Source organism: Crinia signifera, chromosome 8, assembly GCF_055691185.1.
Source record: "Crinia signifera chromosome 8, ASM5569118v1, whole genome shotgun sequence".
Classification (NCBI taxonomy): Eukaryota; Metazoa; Chordata; class Amphibia; order Anura; family Myobatrachidae; genus Crinia; species Crinia signifera.
The window spans coordinates 78,724,768-78,742,118 of record NC_139224.1 but is presented as its reverse complement, the minus strand read 5'-3'; the positions used below and the strand labels follow the sequence as shown (position 1 = coordinate 78,742,118).

Sequence of the window (17,351 nt, the reverse complement as noted above, 5' to 3'; positions counted from 1 at the left end):
GCAGGGCACAATCGCCCTTGGCCACCTGTTCAGGGGTAATTTGGAGTGCACAAATACTGCACGCGCTCAATGTAAATGGGGCTCGCTCCCCCAAAGCCACAGACTGTTGCTCTGTCATGATAAAAGCAATTCACACAGTGCAAAATGACAGGCGTTTTGTACTGAATCAATATATCACAGCACTTATCTGTCTGAAGCTCCGGAATTCTCCTCCAGATGATAGGGGTAGCGATGCCCAGGAAAATCCACCACTCAGCCAGAAACAGCGCTTTAGCACCGCAGTCAGCATCTCCCAAAGCGGCACCAAGCAGAGTGAGGGAAGAGACCAACTGTTCCTGCTAATGTGGGGTCCATGGAGTTTTGGTGTCAAACAACCCCCAGTAGCCACTCCCACTTCTGGATCTCCTATTCCTAGTGTCTCCCCTTCGAATGGGGACCACTTGGAATCGCCCGCAGGCCCTGTGACAAGCTGCTGTCTTTTTGTATAAAGAGCTCAGCTTGTAAGCCCCATTAAAATGGCCGCCGCCATAATGGAGTGCCCACCCCCCCATGACCCTCACCTGTGTGAAGCCATTTCAGGGACACCCCGGGGCCCAGGCAGCCTCATAAAAGAAGCTGAAAGCACCGCACAGAGAGAGCAGAGAGTGTCTCCTCCGTGTGCAGTCAGCCCCTGCTGCGCTGGCAGTGTGAGGATTCTATGAGAATCCTCAACACTGCTTCCTACGTAATAAGTGTAAAATTAATAAAATAAAAAACACCTATCTCTAATCTTCGACTGCACAGCAGCCTCTTCAGTATAGCACCCACTCCGGTGGGCACCTAAAACGAACTGAGGATTCTGGAATGCAGTGGGAGGAGCCTACCTCTCTAAAGCTTTGGGATGTAGGAGGGTCCGCAGGAGCCAGGCACCTATACCAATGTGAAGCTGTGTCACCAGGACCATTAAAAGAGAAAAATTGTTTATGTTTGAAAGACATATGGAAGGGCTTTTTGAGTGAAAAGTTGTCAACAAATACTCATAATGAAAATCATAACTAACTGAGCAGTGAAAGCTCATTAAGAATGCAGTGTTTGAAAAATGTTGGTTAGGAGTTAGTTCTTTATTGCTGTCCATTTTTTGGGGTATTCAATCTCGACCACGATTTCTGCTTTCTGACACTCAACAGCCAGACCATTGAATTACGGCTCTCGAGTTACAGTCGAGCTGAGCAAACACTGCCTGGGATTGTTCTATAGGGTGAGCCTTATTTTGGTTTAATGTTACATCTGCCCCACCTGCAGTGCACATGGTTTTGTCCATTTTTAGAACAAATTTGTACTGCGATCAGATCTGAATAAGGACCCTTATCTATATATTTATTTAAATATTTTCATTAATGTTAGGATTATGCCATGTAAGATTACTTTGCAGATAATTGGGACAAATAATTCAAACATCACAGTATATACTTGGTGAATATTTTATTCCAGGAATGTGATGATACAGAATGTTATGCTATTTATACAATATATATTCCTATTGTAAACGTTAATCTGCACAAACACATATACACAAGACACTTGGAAGTTCATGAAGAAGTATCTCCATCTTACATTTTATTTTAATTTTGTTATGTTACTGTAGCTCATGAAGCAAATTAGTTTCCAAATTAAAAATGATTGTTAAAGACTTAACCTGGGACTGGCAGCTAGCCGTGTTTGTACTGCATGTTGCCAAGACATCAACATATGGGTCTCTGTGAAATTGAATACATTGGCCAGTATTCAATGCCTCTGATTCGCCATATTTTCTGGGGAATCAGGCAATTCGCCGGGTTTACAGGGAATTCAATGGACACAATTCTCTGCAAATGAAGAGCGAATGTCTGGCGATTCTCTGTTTGTGATTCTCCGCGATTCGCCAGTGGTTTTCAATGGGGTTTTTAGTGGAATTTGCCGAGAGTGTATTCAATGCTGAAGTGGAGAACTGCTTTCTCCAGTGATTTTCCCCCAGATTCTCCATTTTACATTTGTCATCTTTTTCTGGAGAACTGGAATGTGATTTTTTTTTCTGTGAAGGGGCATCCTATTTTTATTAATGTGCTTGCAGCACATGAATATATAAAAAAAAAAATTTTTAAACAATATATATATATATTTTATTTACACATTCACCAGCAGGGGGCCGAGCCGGGAGCCGCTCATTAATATTCATAGATTCACTGCACACTGATCCCGATCATTACACATGCACGATCGGGACCAGTGTGTAGCGGCTCCCTAACACAGCCCACTGCCAGCTCTGGGGGGCTCTCTCTGTGTCCCCCCAGCCCTCCTTCACCCCCACAGTGTCCGGCGCAGGCAGAGAGCCCCTGACGCGTTGAATAGGGCGAACGGGCGGCTGCCCGGCGAAATCGCCCTGCAGGGAGAATTGGGGTGAAAGTGCAGCGAATCCTACACAGGATTCGCTGCCTCCCCCCAATACAAGCATTGAATACCTGCCATTGTCTGAAGAAAGTAGAATAAAGTACGAAGCCATTCACTATTCAAATATTTTACACGTCTGAATAAAAGGTTGAGATATTTAAATAATACAGGAATCTTTCATGAGAATTAAGTCAGTGAGATATAAATATGAAACAAACAGCCTGGCAAAAGTTATTCTGTTACAATAATTATTCAGAATTTTTAGTCTCCAGAAGAACCTACCGTTACTTATTACAACTCCTGTGTTCAAGTTATTCATGTCTGTCATGAAAACCAAATGGTTTGGTAATATATGGCAAGTTTAGGTATCATTTATTAAACTTAAACAATTCTCATAAGGACTGCACATGGTTGCTTAATAACAGATCTTAGGCTGTTGTTAGCTTTAGCAGGATCCAGAGGTTTGGGTTATTAGTCACTATCGTGTCCCGTGTCCATAATAGTAGGGTTCATCTGGACGATATCCATATGCTGTTGCAGGTCGCCCAGTAATACTGGCAGCTTGCCCAAAACTATCAATGCCAATCCTATGGAAAAAAAAATACAGTCTGTTATACACTATGTGCAATGAAAGAGACATTAAAGCGGTATAGAAACATAACTTTTCACTTTTTGCAATAGTTTTGTTTCACTAATGCTACGTAGGAGCATGAAAAATTAGGTAGCGTTCATTTTTAAAGCCTACACCTAATCACTATTACCCCTTTTACATTGCAAATGCCGGGTCGCATCCGGGATTTGGACACAAGTCGGTCCCTGGACCAACCCGGCACCCGGTATTTGTGATGTAAGTCCCCGACAGCGACCTGGCAATAAACTGGGTTGCTGATGTCAGGAGGGGGGGCAGAGTTGTGGTGCTTCATCGCGGGGTGGGGGAGGAGGCAGCACTTAGAGCCGAAGCTGCCTCCTCCCTATAGTGTGAACGGGACCTGGGTCCCGCAACCCAGTATTCTGACCCAGGTTAAAAGAAGGGTTAATTCCAAATTGGACCCTGGTTAATCCCAGGTCAGACCCGATCCGGGTCCTGTTCACACTGCACAACTCCCAGGGTCCAGCCTGGGATTAACCCTTCTTTTAACTGGTGTGGGAATGCTGGGCTGCTGGACCTGTGAAATGACTCTTTCAGACCGCATGTGGACCTGTCAACAACTCTGGTTGGACCTGGGTTAATTGTGCGATGTAAAAAGAGTATATAAGAGCCAGAGAGCTTCACACATGCTACAGAGAAGAAAACAAATGGATAACAACACTTAATGAATTGACAGTGAGTTCCCGAATGGAGTTCTGCCATCATACAAGGAACTGTCTGTCAATTCATAACCAAAATCGTATGGGTGAATTAATAATGGAAGTACAGTTCTTTCAATATAAACCATTTGTTAGAAATCTCTCCAGTGACGGAACTTGTGAGTGGTTGGTCCAGGTGCAAAAATATGCTTTGGAACCCCTCCACATGTTCATAATATGCTGCATGGCAGAGGGGGACAGCAGTGGGTGACAGGGAGAGGGTGATGCCAGAGTGACAGCACTGGGTAATAGGGAGGCGGTGACGCCATGGAGGGACAGGCAGAGGGTTTTATAGACAGAAGGGGATGCCAGGAACAGATGACAGCAGTGGGTGATGCCAGGGAGAGGGTGACAGCAGTGGATTACACTATGAAGAGGATGCAGCATGGGGAAAAGCAGCTACTTTCTGGGTTTAATACCGAAGACGGTTACAAGATTGTGATGTGAGATCCCCAGCAACAAGGAAGGAAGGTTGCAGGGTTTTGTCTGTGTCCTCTTCAGTAAATGTAGCCGCATAGGGAATCAGACCAGGTGAACCATGGGACTATCCAGGTCACCATCTATTTCCTTGCTGCGCTTTCCACTGAGCCTAAAGCATGGCAAAAGTAGCAAGTCAATCAGGGTACACTTTGGGTCCCATGAAATAGATGGTGACCTGGATAGTAAAACTACTAGCCCATCAACTTTGCTCAATAATATATCCTGTAGGTCACGTGGCCTGATGACATTAGAGCCTACATTCAGTGAAGGGATTGTAGCTGCTTCCAAAGCAAGGGTCTGAACAAATGAGAGAGGTATGGACTCAGCTCAGTCTCAGGCAGCTGCTATACATTACTAGGGGATGGGCAGGAGCCATACAATATCAGGTCGGCGAGACCCGATGTATTGCACCAGCAGCACAATAGCTACAGTGCTTCAGCCTCTGAATCTCCCTTTTGCAATAAAACTCCACTTTGAAAAGATTATCTGACATGGATTTTCAACAAATCATTTCTTAATTAAAACAATGTTTAATTGCACATTTATAACATGCAGAGTTATTATCTACCCCTTGCTTTGCACTTGTGATAGAGTTTTCTGTAAAGCTCTTTGCTTTATAAGCATGTGTGAATTACAAGTGTGTTCTGGAAAGGATTATAGTTCCATATGTACACAGTTACTCAATTGTTAATATTATACAATGGATACCTACCATATATTTGGCAAAGTTACTAACTAAAAAGTATTTATTGTTGCTGTCTGCTCAGCTACTGTAGTTAATTTGATTTTACAATGCCACCAACATCCACAAGATGGCACTATGTAATGACTAATCATTATTACCAATGTCAAGACTGAATTACCATTAGATCATTTAGAATATATTTTTCAAGCACATGACATTAGAAGAAGCACATTTCTGCTGATTAGAAACACTCTTGTAAACTTCAGACATGTTTTCATGAGTGTTTACGTGTTTTTTTTTTTTATTCTGCTACAGAAAATACTTAACGTACCATCCCTACAAGCAGCATGTAATTACAGACTGTGTGACAGGCTATGATATTTAACATTTATTTCAATATAACTAGATTTCAAGACACTTTGTAAACAATTATTGTGCAAGTAAATACAAATGCAAGAGACTAGATATAATAAGATGTAGCCAGGTCAGGGTGCCGGCGTTCAGTATACTGAGGTCGGCATCCTGAATGCAGTCAAAACACTGACACCAGAACTTTGAAAGAACCCATATGGCGGCAGGTGGAATCCTGATTGGTAAGAATGCAGGCTGGGTTAGGGTCAGAACGGGAAAGGGTGTGTTCAGGCCCAGGGCACTTAAGACAGAGGCCCTCATGTCAGCACCGCACCCCTGGCTGGGCCAACTTTGAAGAGATTTTAATGTAAACAGTAAATGACAACTAAGTTGCCCATACAGTGTTTAAAATCCTGACGAAGTCCCAGTGGACGAAACGCATTAAGGATATTGAATGAGGGACGGTGACTGACCTAATTTATGCTATGTAAAAATGCACCAGATAAGCACATTTGATTTTAAACACTGTAAGGGCAACTTATGCTGCTTTCCCACTGCAGACCCGTTTTAAATTACAGGTAATCTTAAACGGTATTTAGCATTCCCACTGCAGCAGATTACAGTTTTAAATGCCATTTAAGTACCATTCCCATTGCAGGTAAAACGTTTTAGCTCTTCAAAACGTTTTTACAACACAAATGAGTGCCTGTGACTTTAATGGGCTTTTCAGGGATAAAAAGGTGCACACCCACAGTTGTTTTCACATAATAAAAGGTGGGGGAGGGGCCAGTGGTGCGTACAAATCCCGCAGCCGTCGACATTTGTGCTATGTGTCGGCTCAATTTAACCCATGGTGGACAGTAATATATACATTGGTGCCCAGTGGTGCCTGCAATATATAGATTGCTGGCATGTGCCAGCAATCTATATATTACTGGCTTATGAATGTCATTGGTGCCCAGTGGTTCCAGAAATATATAGATTGCTGGCATGTGCCAGCAATCTATATATTACTGGCTTAGGTTTGTCATTGGTGCCCAGTGGTTCCAGAAATATATAGATTGCTGGCATGTGCCAGCAATCTATATATTACTGGCTTAGGTTTGTCATTGGTGCCCAGTGGTTCCAGAAATATATAGATTGCTGGCATGTGCCAGCAATCTATATATTACTGGCTTACAAAATAAAACATTGGTGGCCAGTGCTGCTCCGTGTGGAGCAGGACGGAGGGAGGCGGGGCATGTGGCCGGACCAGCGTCGCTAACGGCATCCAGCCGCAGCAGCAGCCAGACGGATACAGCGGGGCAGCGTGGACAAGTGAGTATAACAGGAGGGGAGGGGGGGGGGGGGGGGGGGCAGCGGGGCGTACCGCCGGGCTGAAAGTGGTTAATCTTTCAGCCCGGCAGCGTACACACACGGAGATGATGGCTGAAAAAATCAGCCATCGTCTCTACCGTTTAAGATGCATTCCCATTGCCTCTTAAACGGTAGATTACCGTGTAAAACTCTGCTTTGGAAACGGGTTGAAATACCGTTTAACTTTAAACGGTATTTCAACTCTGGCGCTTTCCCACTGCAGCCTTAAACAGTATTTTGCCCTCAAAAATCGGCAATATACCGTTTTAAGGCTGCAGTGGGAAAGGGGCATTAGTTGTCATTTGCTGTTTACAATACAATTGTCTAGCGGTATTTCACTAGACTGTTCTTTTATTTTTCTTCTCTTATTTGCTATTATTGGATGAGTTGTGGAGGAGATGACAAACTACTTGTGAGGAATGAAAGAAGATCCTGGGTACTTGTGTATTATCACGGCGCCCACCTTTTCCATCATAGGGCATTGTACAACAAAAAATTGCGTCGCAGCGAGGGGCCGCAGATGACCACACATATATTCCGCTGCGCTCGCCATGCTTCGGGCTCGGTGGCTCGCCACACTATATGAAATCAACTCCACCCCGTAGTGGATAGTGGGGGTATGAAAATGTCGGAGGACGCGTACCGCCGCCCCTTGCTTTCGGGTTGGCGTTGATAGTGGGGTGGCGTTAACAATGGGGGGCATTTAACATGGTCATTACCCATCAGAGTGGGTATACAATTAAAAATCGGGTCTGGGGGGGCATTTAACATGGGAATAAGCCCAAATCGGGCATGATCGCATCGCATCGCATGCCATTATAATGGCATGCGATGCGACACGATATTAAAATTGTATGCTCACGTTTGGGGAAAGGCTCAAATCGCGTCCCATCACATACCCTAATTAGTGGCATGCGATGCGATGGGCGCCGTGATAATATACAAGTACCAGTTCCTGTTATCCAAAGATATTAGAGACTCATTACATACTGGTTGGGAACTACTATATATGGTACTCCTTTAATTCTTGGGGTGCTATTCAACTGGTGAAGGGCATCACTTGTTGTTATAATTAAAATACTACACTGGGAGGTATATATCTTCATATTATAGATAGATAGACAATATTTCCCCTCCCAGAGCAACTCATCCACATCCATTCCTTATATATTAATTCCCCCCCCCCCCCCCCAAATTTGGCTCACCCCTAACTCATATATAATCCCCAAGCCTTAAATATGTATGGATCCCACTCACCTCCCACCCTTTATATATATTTCACTAACTTTTCCCACTCCACCTTATAAAATATATTTAATGATCCACCTTAAAAAATATATTTAATGATTCGGTACTTGTGTATTATCTGGGCGCCCGATTTAAAGTAAATTGCATACGATATCGCATATGATTTATCGGCCGATCTGATCCGTGATGCGAATTAGCGGCTGATTTTTTGCCATTTCCTGACGATTTGCATGCTTTTCCATCCTTGCACATACCCAGGTACTTGTTTCCTAGCACGGCACCCATCGCATAATATGGCATAACATATGCCATGGTATGCGATGGTATGCGATGTGATTTTCGGGAAAATGCCCCTGATTGTACAATTAAATATCGCATATCATCGCATGCCTGCAAGTGGCATGTGATGCGATGCAATTAGACGTTTAATTACTTTACATGTATTCCGCTCGCTACACTTCGGGCTCGGTGGCTCGCTGGCTCGCTGTGCTCGCCACACTAACTAAAATCAACTACACGCCGACGTGGATAGTGGGGGTATGAAAAGGTCGGAGGACGCGTACTGCCGACCCTCGCGGGCTCGCCAAGCTTCGGGTTGGCGTTGATAGTGGGGGTGGCGTTGACAATGGGGGTGCATTTAACATTGTAAGCACCCATCAGGGTGCTTCTACAATTAAAAATCGCATCACATCGCATGCCGCTATATTGCATGCGATGCGATGCACTATGATGGAAATCGGGGGAGCCATGCTAGGAAACATGTACCCACCCCCATTATCCAAGTCAGCCCAAAGCATGGCGAGCGGACGCGGAAAACGATCCCGAAGCGTGGCGAGGGGACACGGAATACACGTCAAGTCACGCCACGCTTTGGGCTTGGGGGCTCGCTGCGCTCGCCACACTTTGTAAAATCAACTCCACGCCGACGTGGATAGTGGGGATATAAACCAGTCGGGAGGACGCGTACCGCGTCCGCTTGCCAAGCATCGGGCTGACTTGGATAGTGGGAGTGTGCAATGACGGAATAGCATGCAAATCGGCCATAAAACGCAGAAAATCGGACGCAAATCGGCCAAAAATCGGACGCTAAATCGCATCCGATTTTTGCATGCAATTTGCGGCCGATTTCGCGGGCGCCCTGATAATACACAAGTACCAATGATTCCTCCCCACCACCTGCTATGTCTTTAGAAAAGGACCTTTCCGACAGCTTCCCTTCGACCTCCAGCTCCCCCAGCAGCCCCAGTGGCAACGTCTATAGTAAACACCAGCTTCTATGTGTCTCAGCAGCCCCAGTGCATATATTAGCAGCAGGAGCTTCCCACCGACCTCCAGCTCCTCAGTAGCCCCAGTGCCCAGTCCTGGCATCTATTCGTAATAACCAGCAGCAGGAGCTTCCCGCCAGCCTCCTGCTCCTCGGTGTATCAGCAGCCCCAGTGCTGGCATCTATTAGTAATAACCAGTAGCAGGAGCTTCCCACCAACCTCCAGCTCCTCAGTGTCTCAGTAGCCCCAGTGCTGGCATCTATTAGTAATAACCAGCAGCAGCAGGAGCTTCCCGACAACCTCTAGCTCCTCGGCGTGTCAGCAGTCCCAGTGTTTTACTTTTCCCCGAGCATCGTTATCAGCAGCGCTGCTTGCTCCTGTACTGCAAGGTCAGCAGAAATCTACTGCTGCTGGAGACAGCAGCTGCGGTGAGGGATCCATTGTGACAGACGGGGCTGGATGTAGTAACCCTCTGCCCCCCCCCCCTTTAATCCAGGAGGAGTAGAAGGTTAGGGTTAGGCTGTGGGAAGGGAGTTTAGGTTTGGCCACTTAGAAGGTTGGGTGCGGTGGTTAGGCTTAGGCTGCAGGAGGAGGGGATCAGGGTGTTATTCTGTAAATGAACAAAATATATTTTTCTAAATAATTGGAAAATTTGAATAACTAGAAAACAAGTTTGTGAAGTGTGAAAGTATATTTCACTTTATAAAGCAATGGAATTATATATCGAGATACTGTATATCTGCCATAATGCTTACTCAATGTATGTATATTTCAAGCACTACTGCAGTGGTTTCCAAATCTGTCCCCAAGGCACCCCCTCAGTTCAGGGAATTTGTAAGGGCAGTGATTTGCTGGAGTCACTCTATGGTGGAAAATGACTAAAGCATCTAAAAAATGAAAAAAGGTGATATGCACATAGTAACCAATCAAATTCTGTCTATCATTTCTTAATTGCATCCTGAAAAATCATATGGTTGCTATGAGCAACATCCTTTGTTTACTTTTAGAAGCTTTAGTAAATGTACTCCTATGCTATCTGAGCACAGCAGTCCCTAATGTCGACTCTCAGCAACCCAATATTGAAGGCAACAATGTTATTATCAATACTTGGTAAATTGACCAAAATATAGTTAATAAGAAGCTTTAAAGTAAATATGGTACTTGTGTACTAGCACGGCGCCCACGATAATTAGTTGCCCGATTTTTTATCGCATGCCATACACCCGATGGCATGCGATGCGATTTTGCCCCATATATGATGTTAAATTGAATAAGCACCCTAATGGGTTAAATTGAAATTAAAACCTAATGGGTTAAATTGAATAAGCACCCCCACGCCACCCCCAAGTATAAACGTGAACCCGAAGTGTGGCGAGCTTGCGAGGGGCGGCGGTACGCGTCCTACAACCTTTTCATACCCCCACTATCCACGTCGGCGTGGCGTTTATTTAATAAAGTGTGGCGAGCGCAGCGAGCCATCGTGCCCGAAGCGTGGCAAGCGCAGCGAGCCCCGCGAGGGGACACGTATACCTGTGAAGTTCTGCACGTCCCCCTCTCGGGGCACGCTGCGCTCGCCACGCTTCGGGCTTGGTGGCTCGCCACACTTTATATAATTCATTCCACGCCGACGTGGATAGTGGAGGTATAAAAAGGTCGTAGGACGCGTTCCGCCGCACCTCGGGGGCTCGCTGCGCTCGCCACGCTTCGGGTTCACGTTTATACTTGGGGGGTGGCGTGGGGGTGCATTTAACATTGTAAGCAATACAAGTTATAATCGCATTTCATTGTATGGCATTATATGCCATATACAATGCCATGCAATTTTAAAATTGTATGACATTGTGGAACACAATGCGATATGGTCTGCGATGCGATGGGCGCCGTGATAGTACACAAGTACCGTAAATATCCACCCATATATGGAACTAGACACACCCTTTGGGTGGAGCATGACACATCCCCTCAACGCTAAAATGTCCAAAATGTACAAACTATAATCTCCCTGAAACGATTTTTTAAAAGAAGTACCTATACGGAAAATACAGATTATATACAAAGTTATTTGATGTCAAAGGAATCATATACCTATAGTATATTGTTGTGCTTTTATCAGGTCGCAGTGCTAATCTGTGACTTCCAATGTCTACTTTATGTAATTTACAGAAGGGAATACATCTTCCATTACCGCTCTAACCTACATATGGAGTTGCTCTCATTAGAGCGGCTCCTTGTGATCTGATCACCATCCCCCACCAACAGGTGCCACCCCATCCGCTACAATGGTGTGCGTTTGCGCGTCCCCATCCGGTGGGTAAGCACCCACCAATGCTATGGCAGCGCTGGCAGGCTGGCTCCAACTGTATTCATTTTCATTTATGTGGGAAAAGTAAGAAATGTATTTTGGCAGTCACTCAGCGCTATAGCAAAAACTATGGGGGTTATTCTGATTCACTCGGAAAGGCACAATCACACTCTAATGGACAAAACCATATGCACTGCAGGTGGGGCTGAGTTGAGCTGCATGTGCAGAGAGAGTTAGATTTGGGTGTTTTATTGTTTCTGTGCAGGGTAAATACTGGCTGCTTTATTTTTACACTGCAATATAGATATCAGTTTGAAGTACACCCCCACCCAAATCTAACTCTCTCTGCACATGTTACATCAGCCCCACCTGCAGTGCATATGGTTCTGTCCATTAGAAAGTGATTGTGCCTTTCCGAGTGAATCAGAATAACCCCCAATATGTGAATAAAAACATTGTTTAAATATATTGTGCAACAATGAAAAAAAGAGTTAACAAGACAGAAGTCCTAGTGAGCAGACACGATAACAGAGAATCTCTGATTACATATCCTCCACTGATTTGTAAAATTAATAGAAAAGAGAAATCATTTTTGCATTGAGTACATAGTTTCATAAAGAGTAAAAGTGATATGTGCCAAACTGCTTACTCAATTTATATATACAGTATTGCAAGCATTACTGCAGTGGCTCCCAAACTCTGTCCTGAATGCAACCCAGAGTCCAGGTTGTATATATATCCATGCTTAAGCACAAGCACACGTAATATAATCAGTATCTTGGTAAATTTACCTGCATTACATGAGAAGTATAGTAATTGTGTGTAACATACTTCAGCACAACATACAAGTCAACAAGGGTACTTCAAAAACAACTATCAAAACTTGTCATATATGTTTGAAAGGAATAGGTTCAGTCTGCACTAAAATGAACATAGGCAATCAATTACAATGTAAAACAAACCCTCGGGTGTACTAGTTAGTTTTGAGTTCCTATAAAATGGAAGCTGTGTGCTCTAAACCTCTGCAATTTCATTCAGTTGTTGTTTTTTTGTACTGAAATCATTTCCAGGCATCAGTAATACACACAAGCCCTTGCATATGTACTTCTAAAAGCCCAAATATTTATTTTTCCCATTGGCTTACCAGACCTGTCAGAGTAGATTTCACTTGAGATGCTGTGGCACTTAAACGTTCTTGGATTACCCTGGCTGATGCAGTGATCTGTGACCTTCATGGAGTGGCAGCTGAACTTGCAGCATGTTTATATTCTGGGAGGGGTTTGTGGACCAGATGTAAAGAGAGAATATATCCGAGGTACATATTTTGTTCGATTTTCAGTAAAGAAACACAATCAGGCAAATGCCATATGCCATTGTGTTCACTAAAACTAAAAATGATTAAGTGCATGTATATTTTGCATGAACTGTCCTATCAAGATAAATTAAGTTCCTTCACTGACAGATGCCATTGGACCTTGACTCCCATACTGTATGTTTGACCCTAGTTAATAAGCCTAACATATGGGTTTACCACTGTACACTACATAGAAGTGTACATAGAAAGTTAAATTAATTCACAGCAGGGGGTGTAACCAAGATTAAAGTCCCATGACACAATGGATCTAACACAGGATAACATACGTTTACTAGACTATATACGTACTAAGGCTCTCAAGAATGAATGAAGGTTGGCCACAATTTACCCGCAACACTGACATGTTCAGCAATAAATGTATGTAGGTCAGTACGCCAGAATAAGGATACATATGTTATAATCACAAGATATCCAAGAGATTCCATAAAGCTTTCAAAGAAACTGGTAGCTAAAATGAGAGAAAAAAAGCTTTGAGAGAAGATTTTGCCAATGGCCTGTCAGTTGGACAGCACTGGATAGGAAGGGATAGTCCTATGGCAAACAACACAGACATGAGCTACACATTGGCCCTTATTCTGGTTCAAGAAGGCAAATTCCTTCTCAAATAGACAAAGCCATGTACACTGCAGGTGGGGCAGATGTAACTTGTGCAGAGATAATTCGATTTGGGTGGGGTTTGCTTCAAAGTGCGATATACTGTGTATTGCAGTGTAAAAATAAAGCAGTCAGTATTCACCCTGCGCTGAAACAAAATAACTCTCCCAAACCTAACTCTCTCTGAACATGTTACATCTGCCCCACCTGCAGTGCACATGGTTTTGTCCATTTGAGAAGGAATTTTTATTTGCGAGTGAACCAGAATAGTCCAGATTCCCAGCCTGTTACAGAGAGCCGGCACCTTCCTTCCTTGCCGATGCTTAATTTGGTTGCTAATTGACTTGTCAGCTCTGAGTGTGACAACAATGTATATATTTTATAATGTATAGAATTTAAATCTGTATCTGTGAAAAGTTGATTTTATTTGCAATGTTTTATACATAATTTTGTATTAATCACATGAAAGTGTTTCTATTTTATAATGGATGATGATGATCTCAGAAGAATGTTTTTTTAAAGAAAAAGTGGTAAAAGGAATTAATGGATTATCCGCATCATTAAATTAAATACTTTTAAATTACAAATTCATTATTATTATTAATTATTATTAACAGTTTCTTATATAGCGCACACATATTCCGTAGCGCTTTACAGAGAATATTTTTGAACATTCACGAGTCCCTGCCCCAGTAGAGCTTACAATCTATATTCCCTACCATATGTACATGCACACACATTCTAGGGTTAATTGTGTTGGGAGCCAATTAACCTACCAGTATATTTTTGGATTGTGGGAGGAAACCGGAGTACCCGGAGGAAACCCACGCAAGTATGGTGAGAATATACAAACTCCACACAGTTAGGGCCATGGTGGGAATCGAACCCATGACCTCAGTGCTGTGAAGCAGTAATGCTAACCATTACACCATCTGTAATGCCCGACACCATCCGTACTGCGCCAAATGATAGGAGATTAACATCAATAAGGTTTGGCGCTCCCCAAAAATGAATGTGTCTATACACGCATGCATGCATGCACGCACACACACACACACTAAACTCTGTTGTTCCCTTATGACATTTGACTATATGCTAAAGAGGACACTATACATGGCACGTTTGAGCATCCACTTCATCAAGAAATAGTGAGCTACAACACTCTTATATGGTAAAGGGCCATTTAAAACGGGATGCAGTTTAAATCCCGGCGTTCAAAATCCCGACGCCGGAATCCTGAACGCCGAAATCCCGACACTTTCTCCCCCCGTGGGTGTCCACGACACTCTTGGAGGGAGAATAAATTAGTGTGCCGAGCGTAGCGAGGCACCGGGCCCACTGCGTGGCGATCCACGTCCCCCCCTTGTCGGGATTTCGGCGTTCGGGATTTCGGCCTTCGGGATTTTGAACGCCGGGATCCCGACCGCCGGCTTTTCATGCCGAATCCATTTAAAACACATCAGAATACTATGAGTGTCTTTGAGGACAAATTGAGTCACGAGGTCAGGAACAGCTGTTCAATTTTGCTCTGATTATTTTGAAAAGCCTTCTCCAACTTTCCATTAGTTCTGTTACGGTTTAGCTTTTAATAGTTTGCCAAGAAGGTGAGTGTATGAAACTGAACTGGTGACTCTGTTTAGGTTGCTATGTTGAACAGAATCATTTTAAAAGTCAATGATCTTTCTAATGGTTGCTATTATTATAGTTTTACTTTAAAAAGCATCTTGCTTTAATAGAAATGGTCTTCCCGTGTGAACATACTCTACTATGTGATAAAGGAATGCCTTAAAGGAAGGTCACAGCAAAAATTCCCATGTCTGCCTCAGAGCAGCAGGATGACAATGCTGGTATCATTAATTTCTTGTTACCAACTTGGATGATATTACATTCAGATTATTGAAACCATATTTTATTTTTAATAGCTTTAAACATGGAGAGGCAGTTGTAATCACTGATCCCAGTGCTGATTTGAAAATACACATCACGTGATCATGTTTCTTTAGACATAATGTCTGGAGAATTGAATTTCAAGCTTTTTATTAAAGGAACATTAAACAAATGTATTGGCAGCAGACAAGAGGTTTGTTGCATGATAGCTGGATTCCACCTGACTGGAGCTTAGGTCAGTCCTCTGTTTAATAGCAAAATAACTGGTTCAGAGAACACCTCAGTAATACAAATCTATGTATTTTTCTTAGACGTGACACTAATGTAAAAGTGAAGAGCAGCCTCTGGTTAAAAAAGACAAGATGTGATGACGAATACTGAATCGGGGCGAGGGAGTATATTTAATAACAATAAGGTTTACAAAGTCACCAATGACCGATTAAGTTGAAAGGGCAAGAATCATTTCTGTTAAATATTATTTTGCTGTAAAGCTGTGGATTTCAGTTTTACAGTATTACTATATGTGACAAAATATAAATATGACAAAATGCGTTGGGTAGGCGCCAAGCGTTCGTGGAGTCCAGGAGATTGCAATCAGCTCCAAGGGTAAAAGGTGCAGTGCACCGATATTTTATGCTGTATGAATGCGGTGATCTGAACTGTGGCACTTGACCACAACTTCTTATGCAATTTATGTAGAAGATTTTTATTTTTAAACTGGTACTTGCACTATGGAATGCTTGATCTTGTTCCTACTAGATACAGTTGTGCTCATAAGTTTACATACCCTAGCAGAATTTGTGATTTTCTGGCCATCTGTCAGAGAATATGAATGATAACTCACAAACTTTTCTTTAAATAATGGTTAATGGTTGGTTGAAGCCATTTATTGTCAAACAATTGTGTTTACTCTTTTTAAATCATAATGACTACTCAAATGACCTTGATCAAAAGTTTACATACCCCAGTTCTTAATACCGTGTATTGCCCCCTTTAACATCAATGACAGCTTCAAGTCTTTTGTGGTAGTTGTGGATGAGGCTCTTATTTTCTCAGATGGTAAAGCTGCCCATTCTTCTTGGCAAAAAGCCTCCAGCTCCTGTAAATTCTAGGGCTGCCTTGCATGAACTGCACATTTCAGATCTCCCCAGAGTGGCTCAATGATATTGAGGTCAGGAGACTGAGATGGCCACTCCAGAACCTTCATTTTATTCTGCTGTAGCCAATGACAGGTCGACTTGGCCTTGTGTTTTGGATCAAGTACGTCCCATGCACAGCTTCCAGGCTGATGAGTGCAAATTTTCCTCCAGTGTTTTCTGATAACATGCTGCATTCATCTTGCCATCAATTTTGACCAAGTTTCCAGTGCCTTTGTAGCTCACACATCCCTAAAACATCAGCGATCCACTTCCGTGTTTCACAGTAGGAATGGTGTACCTTTCATCATAGGCCTTGTTGTCTCCTCTCCCAATGTAACGTTTATGGTTGTGGCCAAAAAGTTAATTTTTGGTCTCATCACTCCAAATGACTTTGGGCCTTGTTCTGGTTGGATCGGGCGGATGCGTGTGCGTACGGACCGTCCGAACGGATCCAGCACTCTTTCGGTGAGTGTGAGTCCGCCCACAGAACATCCACACGCGGACGGTGGGATAAGCAGACAATGGGTAGTGGCGTGCATATGAGCGTATGCTACCGTGCTCGGACGGTTCTCAGCCTTTTCGCACGGAGAGTGAGCTTGTTTTTCCGATCGTGAGAGGAAGCGTACGTTCGAGGACAGTGGCGTACGCTTCACATATATGGTCCTGCAATTACTCCCTTTGAAGTTACCTTCTGATGATTTTTTTTTGAATAAAGTCTTTTTTATTAGACAATAGAAAAAATAATTGTACAGAACAATATAGCACATTAGTTAATCATATACAAAATGAATCACACATATCCAAGTTGAAATACAGATGTAATTCACATACAAATGCAACAAATATATTATGCTATACTCTGGATATGAACAAATAAAAAGATATATCAAACCTTTAATGGCTGAGTCCTGTACTT

At 43.2% G+C, this 17,351-nt stretch overlaps 1 protein-coding gene across 4 annotated transcripts in view; it reads right to left on the bottom strand.

Moving 5' to 3' along the window:
* Positions 1–1,446: 1,446 nt before the first annotated feature.
* The window catches only part of KIFAP3 (kinesin associated protein 3), a 250,868-nt gene continuing 234,963 nt past the window's right edge, over positions 1,447–17,351 (bottom strand). For all 4 annotated transcript variants that reach the window (XM_083156696.1, XM_083156699.1, XM_083156698.1 and 1 more), the window contains one exon: positions 1,447–2,993. In XM_083156696.1, the coding sequence (XP_083012822.1) occupies positions 2,885–2,993 (109 nt within the window). In that variant the 3' untranslated portion in view covers positions 1,447–2,884. The remainder of the gene's footprint in view (positions 2,994–17,351) is intronic.